This window comes from Malaclemys terrapin, chromosome 4, assembly GCF_027887155.1.
Source record: "Malaclemys terrapin pileata isolate rMalTer1 chromosome 4, rMalTer1.hap1, whole genome shotgun sequence".
Classification (NCBI taxonomy): Eukaryota; Metazoa; Chordata; order Testudines; family Emydidae; genus Malaclemys; species Malaclemys terrapin.
Genome location: NC_071508.1, coordinates 134,128,919 through 134,148,179, shown reverse-complemented (window position 1 = coordinate 134,148,179; position 19,261 = coordinate 134,128,919). Strand labels below are relative to the sequence as shown.

At 41.0% G+C, this 19,261-nt stretch overlaps 1 protein-coding gene across 1 annotated transcript in view; it reads right to left on the bottom strand.

The window, feature by feature from the left end:
* Positions 1 to 12,786: 12,786 nt before the first annotated feature.
* The window catches only part of ASPG (asparaginase), an 80,436-nt gene continuing 73,961 nt past the window's right edge, over positions 12,787 to 19,261 (bottom strand). The window contains 5 exon segments of the mRNA XM_054024666.1: positions 12,787 to 13,300; positions 13,302 to 13,325; positions 15,782 to 15,841; positions 16,149 to 16,217; positions 16,220 to 16,250. Of these exon segments, the coding sequence (XP_053880641.1) occupies positions 13,259 to 13,300; positions 13,302 to 13,325; positions 15,782 to 15,841; positions 16,149 to 16,217; positions 16,220 to 16,250 (226 nt within the window). The 3' untranslated portion in view covers positions 12,787 to 13,258.

Below are 19,261 nucleotides of genomic sequence, written 5' to 3'. Positions count from 1 at the left end.
GAGGGGCTGAGCACCATTGGATTCCACTGACTTTCGTAAGAGTTGTGGGTGCTCGACCACCTACAAATCAGGCCACTTGGGCCCCTAAAACTAGGAGCCTAAATCAGGCTCAAGCAACCTCTGTAACTGGCCTTATTTGCAGAGGTCCTGAGCACTCAACAGTTTGCATTACCTTCAGTAGTAGTAGAGGACACTCTATACATCAGCAAATGGGGCCCTTTTTAATTAGGCCCCAAACCTTGAATTTAGGAGTCCAACGTTAAGCGCATACATTTGAAAATGTTGGCCTTAACGTCTCTGAATCTCAGCTTTCTCATCTGCAAAAGAACAATAATAGGGATACTTCTCACAGAATTGTTGTGGATATTTATTAATGTATTAATATTTGCAAAGCAATTTGTTATGCTGGGATGGAAGGTGCCATTAGAAAGAGAAGTCTTATCCCTGTAAGACTTCTACTGTCCTTTCATGCAAAAAAGCATTGATGTTTCCTGATAAAGTTTGGGTTTCTAAATGGTTCAGCAACTCATCAGAAATACACAATATGTATAGGGAAAGTCCCAAGGGTCCGCACATTACAGCCAAAGGAATGCTTTAGAGGCCTACACACACCAGCACCTGGCATGGGATTCACAGTAGCCAGTGCACTTGTGTCAAATGGGCTGCCCAGCAATCTCATTAGAGTTTGTCACTCCCAGTTGTTAGTTCTGAGCCCCAGCAGGCAGGGAGGTCCTGCTGTTGCTCAACAGTAGTTCCCTCTAGCCAGTGCAGGGGAGGTGACTCTGCTGTTCCTACCTCACAGTACGATTGTGATGTGGAGACATGAACAGGAGGTGGGGAGCCAAGATGCTAATCCCTGCTCTGCCAATGACTCACTGCGTGGCTTGGCCATGTCCCTTCACTGTACTTCTCTGCCACAGTTTTCCTACCTATAAAATGGGGAAAATACGTTCCTATCTCCCAGCATGTTATGAGGCTTTGTTAATGTTTGTAGAGCGCTTTGAACATTTAAAGCACTGCATAAGTATTGTTATTTTGACACCTAAATACTATGATGACTGTCACGTTAAAAATATATAGACAATACAGGTCAAGACCTGGAGAAATGGCCTGTAAGAGTAGGTATCATGTGACTAGGAGAGGCTTGACCAAATCCAATGCTTGTGCATTAGTCATCTGAACATGCCTGAGCAGAGACACTGCTCTGAGAGCTATGCCACGTCTCCTGGCAAACCTGACCCCTGAGTGAGTCCTACCTACAGTCCCCAACTAACAGTGGGAGGTGCATTATTGATATGTTGCAATCAAAGAGGTCAGTAAGGACACACTCCCTTTACCCAATGGGACACTGTGAGAGCCAGGCTGTTCCCACACTGATCTCTTTGAAGGATTAGGCCTTAATCCCCATCACAGGTTTTTATGGAGTATTAACATAAATATTCCACTGATACCAGTGAGGTATATTACCCCTCCCCTGCTACTGTACTAGCCAGGTATAACACCCACCCACCACTTTAGTCAGGTATAAGCCACACTACCATACAAGTCAGGTATATAAACTCTGACCCCACTGCTATCATATCAGATATGCATATAAACCTCATGCATTGTGTAGTTTTTAGTGCGTGCTGGTGCCTTTTACTGATTTAATTTTAAGGTCATTATTTTCAGGAAAGAAGATAATGAAAGAAGATAATAGCTAAGATCTATTGGCTAAACTCTGGGGTGATAGTTTATTTAGAATTACTCTCAGGAAAACAACTAGGGCCCAATCCACGCAGCAGGTGCATAAACTTTCACATATGCTAAGGTACAGTTACTGAGAGTCAGGAGAGTTGAGTTCAAACTTTCACATATGCTCTTTTAGATACTTATTTGCCCAAATAATACAAATTCTATATTTACAGAAAACCCCGGTTCTCCTTCTAAAGAACGTATGCAGCTACATTGAACAAAACAGTACAACTTCAGTTACTTGTTCTTATTGAAATGTCTCAGGTTTATAAAACCGTGACCTTACCTAATGTCCTTTTATTTCTGTTAGCTAGAAGAAACAGTCTCACAGAAGAGGCTGAAGGCTTTAAAGGTAGAAAAGTGTAGCTGCACATCAACAGACGCAGGCTGAGTTTGTAGAACTTGTTTATACGGAGGCCGTTTTTCAATGGAGCTAAAGTGTAAGGGAGCTATACACCTTCTATTTCTATTCTATGTAGGGTCGTATGCCTTGCTCCTCACTATAGCATCTGCACGCTAGTAGTTCATTAAGAGACAGGACTCATCTGTCACATGTGGTTTGTTCTCTTATCCTCACATATTGCTGACGGTGATGCGCAAAAGGAGTAAAATCCAGCCTAGGGTATTAGGGATAGTAGTACTAACAGGAACAAACACAGTTAAGCCTTATTTTGTCATCAAAGCAAGCAAGTAGGACTCAGGAAACAGGAATATAGAGGGAACAGATCTATTGAGTAAGAAAGTGCCATTTTGCATAACCACTTCCTTACCATAAGAACGCTTTAATGCAGAAGGAAAAGGAGAAGCCTACTGAAAGAGACAGAGATATTCAATAAGAGTGGGAGATACGATCAGAGTTAGGAGAAGGGTGTGATAAATGATCACAGACAAGCATTTTCCAAATGTGTTATTGTAACCCAGGCTTCCTTTAAACAGCAGTAGTTGGGGGCGTTTTTTTTGCCAGAAGAGTGGAGCAGCTGTCCACTGACTCCAACTAGTCTGGGACTAGCGGGGGGAGTTCACAAACCCATTGAGCATGCTCATGCCTCTCCAAGGGTGGGAGACAATTCCACTCCCAAGTTAAAAAAAAGAGGGGAGGTTGGACTCTCCAAGGGAGATGGCAATACCAGCTGGGGGGTGAAGATCTCTGGCCTGAAGGCTGATGCTCACAGGCTAACTTTTACTTATTGCAGCAAGAAGATAACCACAAAGAGAAGACTAACAGCCTATTCAAAGAGCTGGGCACTTGCTGTTTGTTCAGTTCAGGATGAAGTGGTGGCATAAATGGCAAATCAGCAGTGCATGTTTTAAATGCATAGGATTCGTGGCCTGTGACCTTTTGTACTGTACTGAAGAAATCTGTATATTTGATACTATTATATTTGTTTGCATAGTATTTGCTGTATTGCTGTAGTGATAAGATTCTGATTAGATTTATGAGGAGTCTTAGTTAATCCTCAGTTTGTTTTCTTATAAACTGAAAGTGGGTTTTGGGGGTTTTTTTGTTTGTTTTTTTTTAGTCTGAGCAGTTTTACTACATTGTGATGTTTTTATTCCAAACAGGAGCAACTCAGGGTACGGGCATCCCCAACTGTCCAAATTTGCATATTTATCTTGTGTGTTATCCACAAGTGGGAGCTCCGCTGTCAAAACAGACTGAACCCACTCTCTATTCCTGCAGTAAAATGGAGTTATAGTGGGTACTTGTGTAATCAAAGTTTAGTGGTTTACATTATGAAACCACATAGTATCAATTATAAGCCAAAATGAAATGCTCTCATCAAGCCAGAGGATGGGGATACCTGACTTGTGTGGTGGTCCCAATTGCTTTTAGTAATCATACAGTATTTATAATTCAGACCATGTCAAACTTCTTTGAACCCTCCCATTAGCTTCCCATTGCACTGCATATTAAATTCAAATCTCTTGTCCTTTCTTTTAAGGCCTTCAACACTTAGGGCTTGTCTACACATACAGCAATTCCTGATTAACTCCATGCATGAACACACTTATTTTGGAAAACAAGTGCCTTATTCCTGTTTAGCTTGATCTATCATGTTTTAAATTCACATCCTACTTTAATCCCTATTAACTTTCAAGTGTAGCCGATCCTTAGCCTTATTCCACATCTCTTGCTTGGTTTTCTTTCATGTTTTCCAATCTCACTGCCAAATGTGGCAGCACTGACATCCCCTTTGTTTCCTTTTCCCACTTCCAGTTGTGTCCCTTCAGCGCCACTCCTATGGACAGAACGCTCTTCTAGAGCTCACCAAGCCACCTCTATCCCCCATTCAAATCCTTCCTAAAAGCCTCATTTTTGCAGGCTCAGTCATATACAAAGAGTGAGTTCATTCAACGTTCTCTGTGTGTATCTTTCTGTCTAAACCATTAAGATGCATTCATGCCTTAAGTGTGTAACCACATGATCCTATTATTGTAACCTTTGACTTTCCGTATCACTTCCCCACTTCTGTTTGCTTGCCCATCCTCATTCACTGTGGGTCACCTGAAATTAGATTGTAAATTCCTTGGGGCTGGGATCTTGAGTTCTACTTGTCTGGAAAGCAACTAGCACATTCTTAGGTGCTGTAAAAATAATAAAATAATATGCAGATTGCTGCATACTGATTAGCTGTTTCCCCTAGAACTCACCAATCCATATAATCATAACAAATGTTGATGCTACAACTTTTTGTTTACATTAGTTAGTGTCATCTGATTTGTCAGTATAACAACCTGTTGAGTGTCACATGCCAGTATAACAATACATTGGTAGTAACCTATCTTCCTGGTAATAAACACCTGGATTTACAGTTTCAAACTTACTGATAACTTCAGATAGGAAACATTTGTAATTACTATATAAATAATTACTACAGAGTAATAAGGGGTGGACGTACTTTGTAGAACTATGAACTTTTGTAAAGATTATAGGAAATTTCCAGCTGCTACTTTTAAATAAATAAATGATAGCTCAAACTACAAATAAAAATCTGAATAACCAGTAGCTTCATGTGATGTCAAACATTCACTGTTTAGTTTGGAAAACATCACCACTGTGTGGATGACATTTCTCAGGCTCAGAAATGAGTGTAACGGGAGACGGATCTGTATCTAGTACATTAAACATAGACAATAGCGATAAAAAGACCTACTTGGTTGTCTAGCTCATCCCTTGACAATGTAGAACATAGGCCCTAGAGGATACATACTGTACGTTTCTGATTTAACACCTTGTTCATTCCAATGGTCCAAGTAATATAAATTACCTAATACAAAATATCCAGCACAGGATCAAACATACAGAAACATGATTGCTAGCAGTAAACAAACAGTGATGCCTTCTGGTTCATTGTTACACAAGTCAATTCTTTTGATATCTGGTATAGAATAAGAAAGAGCCACCTAGGCTTTGCATGCACACAGGTTTCATCAGTGGTTGCAACAATTACTTATGCTCTTGCATCAGTAAATATAAAACAGGGCTAAAGATAATCCTTGCGATTCAGGGCTAGCTTGAGAACTGTCAAACTGATCTGCATGATCTATCCTCTGGGAGTAGTTATCCTTTTTCTCTGAGATCTTGACACTGACAAAGATTTACATGCATCTCAAGAGCAGCAAAGACACGAACGTTAGAAAAAGCACATTTCAAATCATCAGTGGATATTTCTCCACTTCCAGTAGTCCCATTGTACATTAGTGATCTGTGACCTTTCCACTGTAACCCCAGCATTCAGGGTAGTTCTTTCAAACTTCAGCGAGCTGCAAACATTTAGGATATCAGCTTGAGAGGTGCAGAATTGTAAAAGAAATTGAATCTGTTGAGTCAGTTCTGAAGTTCATCCTGGACACCCTATGTCAGAGAAATTGGGCCCAAGACTCTCCCTCGTCCCCTCCTCCCCCTCAGCTATTTTGTAAACTTGTGGTATTTTGAAATAAAAATACCAATGAAATAGCCAAGGGACAAGATGTTTCCAGTGTTAGTGATCACCTGCTCCCTGCAAATCAGCTCCCTTTAAGGTGTCTCGAGTTGGGACCTGGAAACTGAGGCACCCAAAAATCACTAGTCACGTCTGAAAATCTTAGCCAAGAAATTTACATTTAAAAGTTAGTTGTCAGGCACAAAGTACATTTTTAATTACACTCCGAAATGCAATAATTAACACAAACCTTATTATAATCTTATTGTTCACGTTCACCCACACAGCTGGTTCTGAAGATTCAGCATAATTTGTTGTTGGGTAATGTCTCTAGTCAAAAAGCCATTATTCTTTAGCAATTTGATCGTCTCTTTAGATTTGGTATCTGACTGTTAGCTCAAGCCATAGAGAATACAATGGCAGGGGGACAAGTTTGCATGACGAACCATTTTTCAACATCCCTGCTGTCGTGACATCAGATTCTTCAGGTTTCATGGCTTTTGTGGTGGAATTTTTCAAGTCAAAGCATATGAGTGTAATTGGGGACTGGTTTACAGGTGGCGAGTTTGTCCAGGATACTCTTAATGAATAAGCTGACCTATTTTACCTCACCCTCAGGGTATGTCTACACTGCAATTAGACACCTGCAGCTGGTCTGTGCTCTGGGACCCTCCCATCTTGCACGGTCCTAGAACCTGGGCTGCCTGAACATTTATACTGCAATTAAAAACAGCCCCTTAGTCTGTGTCAGCTGGCACAGGCCGGCCACAGGTTGTTAACTGCAATGTAGCCATGCCCACAGTGGTCAGCAAAGATGCAAAGCAAAGAACTATATGAATGGCTGGAACTTTTACATTAGAAGCTAATCTTACAGGCTTACAACATGGGAGTTGAAAGTTTAGACGGGCTGCACAAACACTCTGACACATGTCCAGACTCCACTTCTATCTGGCCAGAAGATTGCATCACATCTTATCAAGCAGACCTGGCCACAGTGATCCACGTGGGACCTCGACTTGATTATTGCAACTCATGTCTACGAATGAAGTCACACACCCTGAAAAATATTCCAACCAGGGCCAATCGGGGGGAGGGGGGGGAGGGCAGAAGGGCCATTTGGCCTGGGCCTCAACTCACAGGGGGGGCCTCAAATGTAGACACTTGTTAATTTTTTGGCATTTGATAAGTTTTGCAACTTATTTTTATGAGCATCCCTATCGGACCAAACTGTGACACACTTTCTCAGCTTAGAGCTGCAAAATTTAAGCAAATAAGAGATGTGATTTGGTGAAAGCCTTTTTTTGTTAACTCATATAGAATTTGTCATAGTAAAGAGTTAAAAATGTTCATAAATATTGATAAAAATATATCGGTTCTGATGGCACAAGATTAGACCACGTGTCGTCATGTTTTATTTTTATTATGGCCCAGGCCCCTCTGGACCTCTGAGAGGGCCTGATTCCACCTGGTACAAAGCACAGCAGCCTGTGCTCAGTGAGCCCCTGTAACACATCAGCCCAGCATCCAGTCTCTGCCCTGGTTCCCCTCTGAATACAGACTTCAAGTCAAGGTCTCTGACTTACTATTTAAAGCTCTCCCTGGACTGGCCTTATTACAATCACTTGTGATAATTACTTGCCTCTTGATAAAAGACTGTCGCTAAGTTACTTCTCAGTTTAGCCTGGAATGCTTCGATAGGGTACATGATATGCCATTTGGTTATTGAACTCACAGGATCATCATTTTGTTTATATATCAATAATTTAAATTATTTGAAATCAAGTTATGCAAATAGCCAGCCTACGGAAATGCATGTTTTATTGCTTTCCTTGCCCTGCCCTCCCCTATTGCTTACTGAACTCACATACATCGTGTCTGAATTTAGACTGTAAACTCTTCAGAGCAGAGACCACGTCTAACTGTGTGTTTGTACAGTGCGTAGCAGAATAGGGCCCCAATTTGGATTTGGTCCAACAGGCAGTACTGCAATAACCTGTATTTATTGTGTACCCACACACCATTACCTGTTCTGACAGACAATATGACTAATGCACACCCAGAAACTCTGCCTGCACTGCCTAACATGCATGCCATTGCTATGAAGAGGCTCTCACAATCACCAAACTTCTGGTCAAGAAGACCTAGATGTGTCCTATGGTTTGAGGCTGACAGCATGTAAAACCAGGGGAAATACCTTTGCCTGAAGGGATGTCATCAAGTGTTGGAACAGGAATGAGGCAAAACCCCTCTATCCCTTGCATAGCCGTGTATAGCAACAGAGTCTACAAAGGGCAATATTCTCTCTGTTGTGTACTCCAGTAGGAGTTCTGAGAAAACATCAGAGTAGCCGATGGATGCAAAATACCACCAAAACTTTCAACGAGTATCATCTAGCTCAGGGGTGGGTAAACTTTTTGGCCTGAGGGACACATCTGGGAATGGAAATTGCCTGGGGGCAATGAATGCTCACAAAATTGGGGTTGGGGTGCAGGAGGGGGTGAGGGCTCTGGTTGGGAGTGTGGACTCTGGGGTGGGGCTAGGGATGAGGCGTTTGGGGTGTAAGCGGGTGCTCTGGGCTGGGATCGAGGGGTTCAGTGGGTGGGAGGGGGATCAGGCCTTGGGCAGGGGTGTGGGAAGGGGTGCAGGTTCCGGCTGGGGCTGCGGATGAGAGGTTTGGGCTGCAGGAGGGTGCTCTGGGCTGGGACCAAGGGGTTTGGAGAGCAGGAGAGGGATCAGGGCTGGGGCAGGGGGTTGGGGCAGGCGCCAAGCGGCACTTACCTCAAGCGGCTCCTGGAAGCAGTGGCATGTCCCTTCTCCAGCTCCTATGCGGAGGAGCAGTCAGGCGGCTCTGCACGCTGCCCCATCCACAGGCATCACCCCTCCAGCTCCCATTGGAGTGCTGGAGGCTTCTGGGAGCTGCATGGTGCGGCCCCTGACCAAGCGCCGAAGCGGGGCAAGCCCCAGACCCCACTCCCAGCTTAAAACGGCTCACGGGCCAGATCCGGCCCTTGGGCCGTAGTTTGCCCACCCCTGATCTAGCTAAAAATTTTATCACCAACTTTTAGAAGTGACACTAGATTTAGTTAATGAATCCTGGGTAATTTTAGCATTCACAGACATTATTGCGTCCTCAGCAATGTTGACAGCTGATCTTTCTGGACAAGAGAGGCTGAAAAAGTTGTGGCAACCTAATTAGATCATTTCCTCCAAACTAATGACCTTGCTGAGAAGTCTGACAAGGTTCAGGCTTTCTTTTTTATAGAGACCAACCTTCTTAGTATTTACCAGTGGTTTGAGCAAATATAATATTGGATCATACTGCTTCACCTAACTCATTGACCATGTGTTGGCTTGGGTAGTAACAATGTAAGACAGACCTCATTTCTTAGTGTGCATGATTGGGAAGGTGAATGGAAGGTTAAATAAGGGCTTAACAAGCAGTAGTAGGCTGGAATCAGGATGTCTGTGATAGCTAAGGTAAGCGGGAACACCTTGGTGCTACGAACAGTGGACAAAATAAACCTGGAATGTAAAAGTCAATTTATTCAGGAACAGCACATGGACAGATCATGCTGTATAGGGATTGGTTTCTAAAACGTAACCAATCCAATCATGAAGCATATAATGCAATGTGTAGTTAAAAATGCATGTATTACTAGCATTAGTAAAAATGTATATACGTTTTGCTGTGTCATTTTGGATGTGTAATACGCCCTATATCCAGCCCCTATGCTTGAGTCTGACCAACTCAGCGTAGCTTTGCTCTATGCCTAATAAAGGAACTTGAGTGAGCTTGGAGTCAAACAGAGTTCTTGGGGAACCAAGTAAAAGGAGGTCTTGGGAAAACTCCAATTCCATGGATTGCTGCTTCAGTGATTGAAGCTCAATATGTTTTAAAGTGATTCGCCTGCACTCTGAGGTCTCACCGGGCAGAGTCCTTGGACCTATGCTGTACTGTTTGTATTATATATATATTTCACATGGGTGCTATGATTCAAAGGCATAATTATCATGATGACACTCACAAGACACATGGTCACTTCTCTCCCCATTCAGTTGACTACAGGAGAACAACTCTTGGTTTAGTTAGGCTCTAACTCTAAAGTAACTTTCAGCCAAAGTCTGAGCAAACACCACAGCTGATTTAAGATGGTCCCTGCTACTTTTTGAATACAGTAGAACCTGAGAGTTACGAACACCAGAGTTACAAACTGATTGGTCAACTACACACCTCGTTTGGAACTGGAAGTACGCAATCAGGCAGCAGAGACCCCTCCCCCCCAAAAGCAAATACTGTACAGGACAGTACGGTGTTAAATGTAAATTACTAAAAAAATAAAGGGAAAATTAAAAAAAGATTTGACAAGGTAAGGAAACTTTCTGTGCTTGTTTTATTTAAATTAAGGTGCTTAAAACCAGCATTTTTCTTCTGCAGAGTGAAGTTTCAAAGCTGTATTAAGTCAGTTGTAAACTTTTGAAAGAACAACCCTAATGTTCTGTTCAGAGGTACGAACCTTTCCGAATTACGAACAACCTCCATTCTCGAGGTGTTCGTAACTCTGAGGTTCCACTATAGCTTCATCCTTTTCAGTTCCCTTTAATGGGAGTATCAATAGCCTGCTATAAAGGTTCAGAACCCTGCTTTGTTCCCTTCTTGGGATAGCTTTTGCTTGGCATTTTCATTACATCATGACCCCTTTACAGTCATTTAGCATATAAAAAGGTTACTACTATTTACGGTCTCAGATAAATGCTTAGCCTTTCTTTCATGCTTTTAATATACCTCAGCTACATAATTTAAAAACTCATTCTCTGCAGACCTTCCGGACTGTTTACATTGCCAGGTGCAATTTATCTGGAACTTTTCACGTTGCTTGCTACTTTACGCAGAATGTGAACAGCATATTACACCAGAGTTAAAAACTTACCATTGTATTTTAGTGGGTTTTGACATATTTCTCTTCAGTTATAAAGCATTATTATAATTTTCCTAGCCATAGCAGGCAAGGGTTCATTCCACATACGTGACTTGAGTATTGCATTCTAGTTCTAAGGTTTTATTAAGTTCTTGGATATAAACCCTTTTCTTACTATATCACATTTCTAAACTTTTGCCCAAACTTAACCAGAAATGCTGGACATACCACTGATTTCAATGAGTAGAGTTCGCTTACACTATGACTGAAAACTTGGCCCCAAGTGTTTTAAAAATCTGAATTTGTCTACCTGGTTTATGTGCAGGAAAAAGTCAATAACTTACCTTTTTCCCAGTTTTAATGCCGAAGGCATTTTTTTTTTTAAGTCACTTTAAGATGCTTGTACAGAAAGTGTGGTATAGAAAGATATGCTGTATTGTACACTTTAAAGACGTGATCACCAGTGTTTCTACTTTAGCGTATATGCTTTTTTGATTTTCTTTTCTAAAGATAGAATGGTATCCACAGTATATGTCGGTCCTTTGAGGGTTTCTCAATAAGTCCTCTTATATACTGTGTATTGCAATAATAATTCTGCTGTGTCACTAAGAATGGATGCCATGGATGAATTGATTTTGTCTCCCAGAATCAGTTTAAAGCTCTCCCCACTCCCCAAACTCCACCATTTCAGTCCCAAATTTAATTTATCTTCAAGTGACATATTACTATTAGTGAAGGATTTCCTGTTCCAGTGTAGCAATTTTTAGAAAGTTTACCATCGCAGGATTGATTCTTAAGATGCCACTCAGTCTAGGTCTTATACAAATAAAGCTATTCTCGTGCACTATGATCAGGATAATACATGTACATAGCTTTTAAATAGTTAAATCCGCCTATAATTTACCAGTTCAAGGATATGTTAAAATTGTGGCCTAAAACATCTGACATTGTTCCTTTTGAAGTTTATTTAATCATTATCTTTGGATTTTATTAGCTTGATCCATATTAATGTGAGAGCTATAATTTACTTGCTATGTAATGCTAGCCATTTAATACATTTTATTAATGCAATGGGTCAAGATGTTAGCTTAGTAAGAGAAGTTTCTAATACACCAATACTGTTCAATCATACCCATACTGGATTAGGCTGATATAGTAGTAATGAGAGACAGTATTTTTGTACATGCATTAAGATGTTTTTTGTGACTAGAGGAATGCTCCAATGTGAATGGATGCACCAAACGTATGTTAGCATAAAACAAGATAATGTATTTCTAGGTGTGAAAATTGGCTCGTATGTCTACAGTATATTCCATAGGACAATAGTTGTGTTTGGCAGAGAAAGCGGGGTTTCCTCCAATCGTGTGCATAGTGTTCACTCCATATTCCTGGGGGAATTTGGTCTGTAACTTGGCCTGGGAAGGCTTCCAACGCTAAAGGGCTCAGAAAGGATCAATGGAGCATTGGCTGCATGGAAAGGGGGAGGAACTCCTCCGTGCTTCAACAAAGGTGCCATTTGTTTGAGGAAGACATAAAATCAGAAATTATAGTTGTAAATCAAAAGTTGTATTCCCTGTCTGTGCATCTGCCTTAAGTATTCTCTATATTTGCAAGTTCTAGGCTTTCATACCTAGAAGCATTATTGCTTTAACCAGAAATCTATTAATTCTTTAGCCACTCAAGATACAATCTGATGTCAAACATAGCTATTCTGATTATGTCCTGGTCAGAAGGTAGGTAAAATCATTGTTACAGAAACTCAGTTCAGTTAAAGAGTCCCATCAATGAATGTGGCTGTGTCCACACTGTGCCACAGTGCGAACTATGGGGATTCAAATTGTAGAGTGCACCAAAGTGTCTCTTACTATAGTTCATGTTAATATCAACTGGGTACCTTTTAGAACACACCTGAAGCATCCACACAGAGCAGTGAGCAACATTTTGGCGCACAATTCTGAAGCCTGTAGTCTGCACTGTGGCGCAGTGCAAACAAGCCCTGTGTTTAAGGTGTCAGCCTTATAATACATTTAAAAAGTGTAGTTTAAAGTAACACATTGGTGAATATTAGCACAGAACTGCAGGCGGATGCTCTTGATTGATGCAATTATTTGCGCTGACACACACACAGTTGTTGTAATTATTATTACTGACACGATCTAAACTATTGCAAAAAACCAGTGAAGCGAAACAAACGTTTATTTCCAGAGATTTTATTAATGTAAATCCATGAATATATAATCAACTTTGAATCCCCCCCCCCACAAATATAAATTCACATAACAGAAATGCTGCTGATTGCATGCAGCATTTCCCCCATAGATTTACTAGATAAAAACTCAGTGTCCCAATTATAGAAAATAAAAAAATCAACATACTAGTTATAGAAAAATAAAATATTTATAGAGTAAGAGACACTATATCATGACATTCTAATCTCATTTGTTTAGCTATATGCTCAGACACTTGGCACTGAAAAAGGACCTAACCTGAGATGTGACATGCTAGTGTAACAGGTTTTCATTTTTTAAAAGAAATTTAAAATATCAGCCATAAGAAAATAATCTTAAAAGATAAGAAAAAAGTAAATATATTTCTAAATTAATTCTAGGTTCCCAATATACTCTAGCAGCATCTGCAATCATCTCCACCTTCCTTTTTTAATTCTTCTTCTTCTTTTTTTTTAAATTATTGCCCACTAGTGTTTAATTGTTCAAAACTGGCTTTTTTCCCAGGAATGTTCATTTTCCATAACCTATGGAGAAATCATATAAAGAAACAGTTAGCTTTAAGACATGCAGTGTGGACCACTCAAATTTGCCGGAAGCCTTTCCAAGACAAGCTTACATTGTAGCCTACTGAGTAAACTCTAATCCAACACTCAGGAATGCCTTCAGATTGTCTTTCCTATAGGTAGGGAAGATTAAAAAAAGATCAAAAGATGGCCCATATGAGAGTTACAGATTTAAAGTGACATGCTTCTCAGTCTGATATCAAATTTTATTTAAAAATAAATATTGACTTCAACTGAGGTGAATGTAAAGGCACCACAAATCTTTGAATTTTACTGAAACACTAAATCAGCGTGTAGTGGGTATAGAATGCTACCAATGAGAATTCCCCACTCACATACACCAGTGGGAGCATCTTACATCCACTTTATACAGGTGTAAATGACTACCCAAGATGCATAGCAGTGGAGAATCCAGCCCAAAGTCTTTAAACATCCTGAGGGTTTTTTTTTTAACCTCTCCAATATCTTAGATTTTCCAGTACACTGGAAAAGAGATATCTAATCTCCAATGTGAGAGGATTGCATCAGAGTAGAATTTTGAGAAAAAAAAATCTAAGTGTTTGAAATTCCTCCAGTTATAGTGGCAAGCTGAGTGGTAAATCTTCTCCAAACATTCACGCATCATTTAAGATTTGGTTGACTGTTCTCCCAGTTTCATTTGACTGTTGGCTGGAGAAGATATATGTCAATACTGTTAATTTTGGCATTCAGTGTAAATAATTTAGAATTCAGATAATCTCTGAAATTCCTGATCTCTCCTACTGTCCTGATTCAGAATCTACAATGGCAGGGTGAATCTGTGAGGCCTTTTAAACCCAAGTCTTCTACGTCAATCATCAATAATTCCTAACATGTGCTTAGTCAGGTCTCTCTCTCTCTCTCTTTTTTTTTATGATTAAGATTTTCTAAATTACATTATTAGGAACAAAATCCTGAGTTAGGATAGCCGGGGGCAAATGCTCTGCTGGTTAAATTGTCATTGGTGTATTCAGTCTAGCTGAAGATCTGCGCCACTTGGTTTCAGTGCTGGCTAACTACAATACAGTCTGTCCTCAAGCCAGTGAGCCAGAATGTGTGTTATCATTTATATAGTGCCACAGGTGTCCATATGAGGCAAGGGTGCTTCTCAGAGGAATTTACGATCTAATACAGTCAAGACAGATGAATATGCCATCAAAACATGCCAGGGATGAGATGAGAAAGGAGTGGGATGATATGAAGTGATCCCAAGGTGTTGCTCTGGCAAATGAGCCCATCTTGCCTTTTAATCTTGATGTGGAAAGGTTTGGAAGTCTACACTGCAATGAAACAGCCCCACAGTCCAAGCCATGCAAGCCCGAGTCAGGTGGCACAGACCAGCCGCGAGTTTTTAATTGCAGTGTAGACATACCCCAGAAAACAGTTGCAACCAGAGCTGAAGTGTCACTCTGTTCTTTAAAAACAACAAGGAGTACTTGTGGCACCTTAGAGTCTAACAAATTTATTTGGGCATAAGCTTTCGTGGGCTAAAACCCACTTCATCAGATGCATGGAGTGGAAAATACAGTAGGAAAATATATATAGCAGTACATGAAAAGATGGGAGTTGCCAGACTAACATGGCTACCACTCTGAAATCTGTTTTTTAAGTTTCTGATGAAGGCGCAATACATATTTCCCAAAGATGCTGTTTTCCCTAGTGCTGTTATTAGATTGTTTAGCTAATTAAACTCATCCTCTGCCCAAAGACTCCTAAGTCACATCAAATGAAAACAGATCCATACAGTTACATGAAAGGAACTTGTCGGTTTAAGTAACAAGATACTTGTTTTGGGGAATGTTTAATTCACTCCGTGTATTTTCTTGGTTGCTATAAGCGTAATCTATTTGCACACATTACAAAAACACATTTTCCTTTTGAATGAAATATGTAAACTCTGAAGTATTTGCATGGTTGTAGTTTGTCTGTCTGTTTTGATTCTGACTAGAAGTATTCCTGATTTGGGTTTACTTAAGTAAATTTAAATCGATGTACCAGTGGTTGTCAGACCTGCGGAGAAGAAACTCACTAATGCATTCTTTACTTCGTAAATTCTCTCTCCTTTCCATTACAGTAATACTTAGATGAAATTCAGGATCCCATAGTACTAGGTCCTGTATGTACAGTCCCTGCCCCAAAGAGTTTATAATCTAAATAGACAAGGCAGTCTATTTAGATTATATCCCCATTTTATAAATGGGGAACTGAGGCACAGAGAGGTTAAAGGTCTTGCTCAAGGTCACAGAGAAGTTTGTGGCAAAACCAGGAACTGGACTCAGAATTCTCCAAACCCAGTCCAGGGCCTTAACTACAAAACCATCCTACAACAATAACAACAGCAACAAAAAAGACAACCCAGGCTCATTTCAGCAAACAAGAACTTTTAAAATAACCATTACCTGCTTTATCTTCAGTTGATTAAGGAAGTCTAGGAGCTCCACATGCCCTGTAGCCTCTGCCTGTAAACAGAAATTTAAAGAGTACTGCCATGGCTTGTAGGCATGCAAAACTACTTAAAGCCTGACTGAAATGTCTAATTACTTGTGGAGAGTTGGGAGAATGATGGCTTTGAATGACTTATTACTTGACAAGAGTTCTGGAAGTGTCATTAATTTGAAGCAAAGACTTTTTTTTAATCAAAACTGTCGGAACCAAAGTGGCATTTAATTTGCCCAACCTAATACCATCTGACATGTCAGAACAGATATGCCATAACACACATGCTTAGCAGAGCTCCATATGCAGTACACCAACAGTCACACTTACTATTTGTAAGGGAGTTCTGCCATCATACCCAGTTTGTTCCAGGTTTGCACCAGCTAGATACCAGGCATACCCAACCCTTCCACATCGCCATTAGCAGCGAGGCTGGAAAAAGAACAATTAAGAACAGTTTACTTTTTCTAAATCTGTAAGGGCATCTCACTGTAATACTGTGTTCTCTTAACTATCAGAGAAAATAATGTGAACACTAAACCAACAACAATCTTAGCATGACTGCCAGGATGGGGGGTGGGGGGGTTGGGAAGGGGGAGAGAGCACAAGTAAGGGAGGGAGAAGTTTACAAAAGCTTTGAACAGCTGAGCCAGCAACACGGCTTGATGAATCAGTTACTTAAATTAACAAGGCTGTATTATAAGCAACTTACAACAGGCTAGTTTCACCCAGTGGGTGTGACTATGACTAAAGGGGAAAAAAGATACGCAGTTTCATATTTCACAACACAATATTTATCCTGTGAAATGGCGTTTAAGGGGGGCTGGGGGGAGCTATCCCACATTTGAGTTGCAGTGTGTTGCATTTTCAATAATAGTTTTACTATACAGAGAGTGACAGCAGACATGCTACCAAAATATTGCACTTAAAAACAAACTACAAAAGTTGTATAAACATATCTGATACAATATTGCCTCTAGCATGAATGTTAATAGTCATTATCAGCTATGGTTATGACAGCATTATGTTTCTGTGGTGCCATTTGGATAATTGTAATGATGCTACAGTATTTGGATCTTAAATTAAGGGCAATTTATAAAACTCAGTATCAATAAACAGCCATTTTACACACAGTGAGAAAAAAAGTCTGCTAAGGGTGGTCTATGCTCACCATTTCTAGATGACAAACATTATACCGTTCCAAAGTGAATCAAGACACGAGTGGATTCTGAATCTGTGGTGTAACACCACAGGCAGTTTCTTGCAGGCCTGCTGGCAGCCCCACTAGTATCTGCAGAACTTAATCTTTCATTTAAAAAAAGTGTTTTTAGCTCCTGTGGTGTGAAAAACACCTGGATGTGCCCCAATGCAATGTCACCTGCAGACAGGCTGAAACAATAGAACAGCATGTAGTCTGAAAAAAGTGGGTGGGTCTCACCATCACGCCGCCATCTATCTGCCTGTCCCCCCAGCAATTATTTCTGACCCCAAATCAATCCCGCCCCTCAATCCACATATCAATTCTGCCCCTTTCAGCCTCACCTCTGCTCCTCCAACAGCTCTAGGGGTGCTTCACCCCACCCCAAAATCCTGGGGAGCTTCCCTGGGGTCTCCTTTCTGCTTTTCCAGGATGCAGGGATGGAAGGAGCAGAGGAGCAGAGCCATCATGAGCCGCTGGACTCTTTCCTCCCCATCCCCTGCGAGAATGGTGCAGGTTGCTTGGGGATGGAGTGGAGCACTCTGCCTGCTTGCAGCAGCAGCCCTGGGGAAAGCAACCAATCAGAGGGGTTCCCCAGCCGCACTAAAAATGTGTACCCCTCAGCAACTTAGCTGGCTTCTTAGAAAGGTTGTTTCCCAGATCTGCGACCTGACATGCTTTAAGGACTGGGGCTACCCCCAGGCATGTCAAGAGGATGTTAGCTCTGGAGCTGTAAGGCCTTTAAGCATTAATATTGACTACTTGATGAATATCTGAACAGAAACAGCCAGGTGATTCTCCAGTGAGGTTGGATCTCATTGAAGTGAGGGATGGAAAAGGCCTGTTTGTTTAGTCTGTGGCATATGCCCTGGTGCCCTGAATGTCGCTCTCTGTCTTCTGAAGGAAAAGAGTACTGAGGACAGCAGGCCATGGGTAAGGAGGAAGGTGAAAGGCTCCTGAGTGTGGTAGACTGGCTGAGCAGACTTGACTGCTGGAGGTGGGGGAGGAGGAGGAAGGAATGCAGTAAAGGCATGTGAGATCCCAGCAGCAGGCAGCCAGGACAGCTTGTAGAAGGGTCATTCTGCAGTCAAGTCCACAAAATTTGTTACTCCCTGCTAGTCTGAAGCCACTTCTCAACTGTTGATAATTATTTTTAGGTACTTAAAAAAATCTGTAAAGGGGAGTGGAAACCTCTAACTGCAGCAGCCTGAGGGTGGGTGAGAAGAAAGCTTTTTCACGGTCTTTCCTGGCAGCAGCCTGAGAGGGTGGGAAGAAGATAAAGGCTTGCCTTTGGTGGGGAGAAGAGTTAGCGTCTTTGTTTTGTATGAGAAATTTAATAGTGGAAGCAGGCATAAGGTAAGAGATGAAATGTTGAGGAAGCACTAATGGAAAGCAATGTTGTTGCAAAAAGGTTATTTCCCACTGACAACAGACCAAAGGGGGGAGTTTAATAGTGAGTTAAAAGGAAAGAGCCCTTATAAATTGCACAAGACAGCAAGAGTATTAGAAAAATAGGGAAATGAGTAGCTCGCAGCAGTGGCTACTCAACAAGTGAAAGTTTATTTGTTTCAGAAGATTCATCTTTTGCTACATCTTTTGCTTTTGTGTCTGGATTTGTCCAAATTTGCTGACATCATCATAGATGGGAGTCTTTATCAACAAAAACTAAGAATGGCAGGTTATCAAGTCACAGTTGCTCAAATGGGTAATGAACAAACAGATAATTTAGTACCACTGTATCCTAACCAAGAGCAAAACCAGTGAGATAAATGTTTATTATTTGTTTTCACTGCTGTCACTATATGTGACCTTTATTCTATCCTGTTGATTAATTCACAGCCAATTTACATTTTCCCTCCAGGATATGAAAGCTAAATAGGGCCGGGGGCATCCTTTGAGGTTTACTGCCTCAAAGGAATTGTTTTGGTAAAGACCTAGATGAGATTTTTAAGTTGAAAATAGTCAATCCATTTGATATGCTTGAAGAGTGCAAGTAGCTTGGTCATCTTGCATCTCACAGACATTATGTTGATTCTAAATAACTTTAATCCAATTTCAGAGGTGTGCCAAAAAGGAAATCTCTTTAGGTCTGCATCACAGGAACTCCACTGCTATGTACCTTCTGAGGTTTGCAGGGCCTCCTACCCACAGCCAGAAGCCTCCTCTGCACCTAACAGGTTGGCAACAGAGGAGAACCACTCCAGAGGAGAGCCATTGGCATGCCTTGGAAGGAGCACAAGAGAGA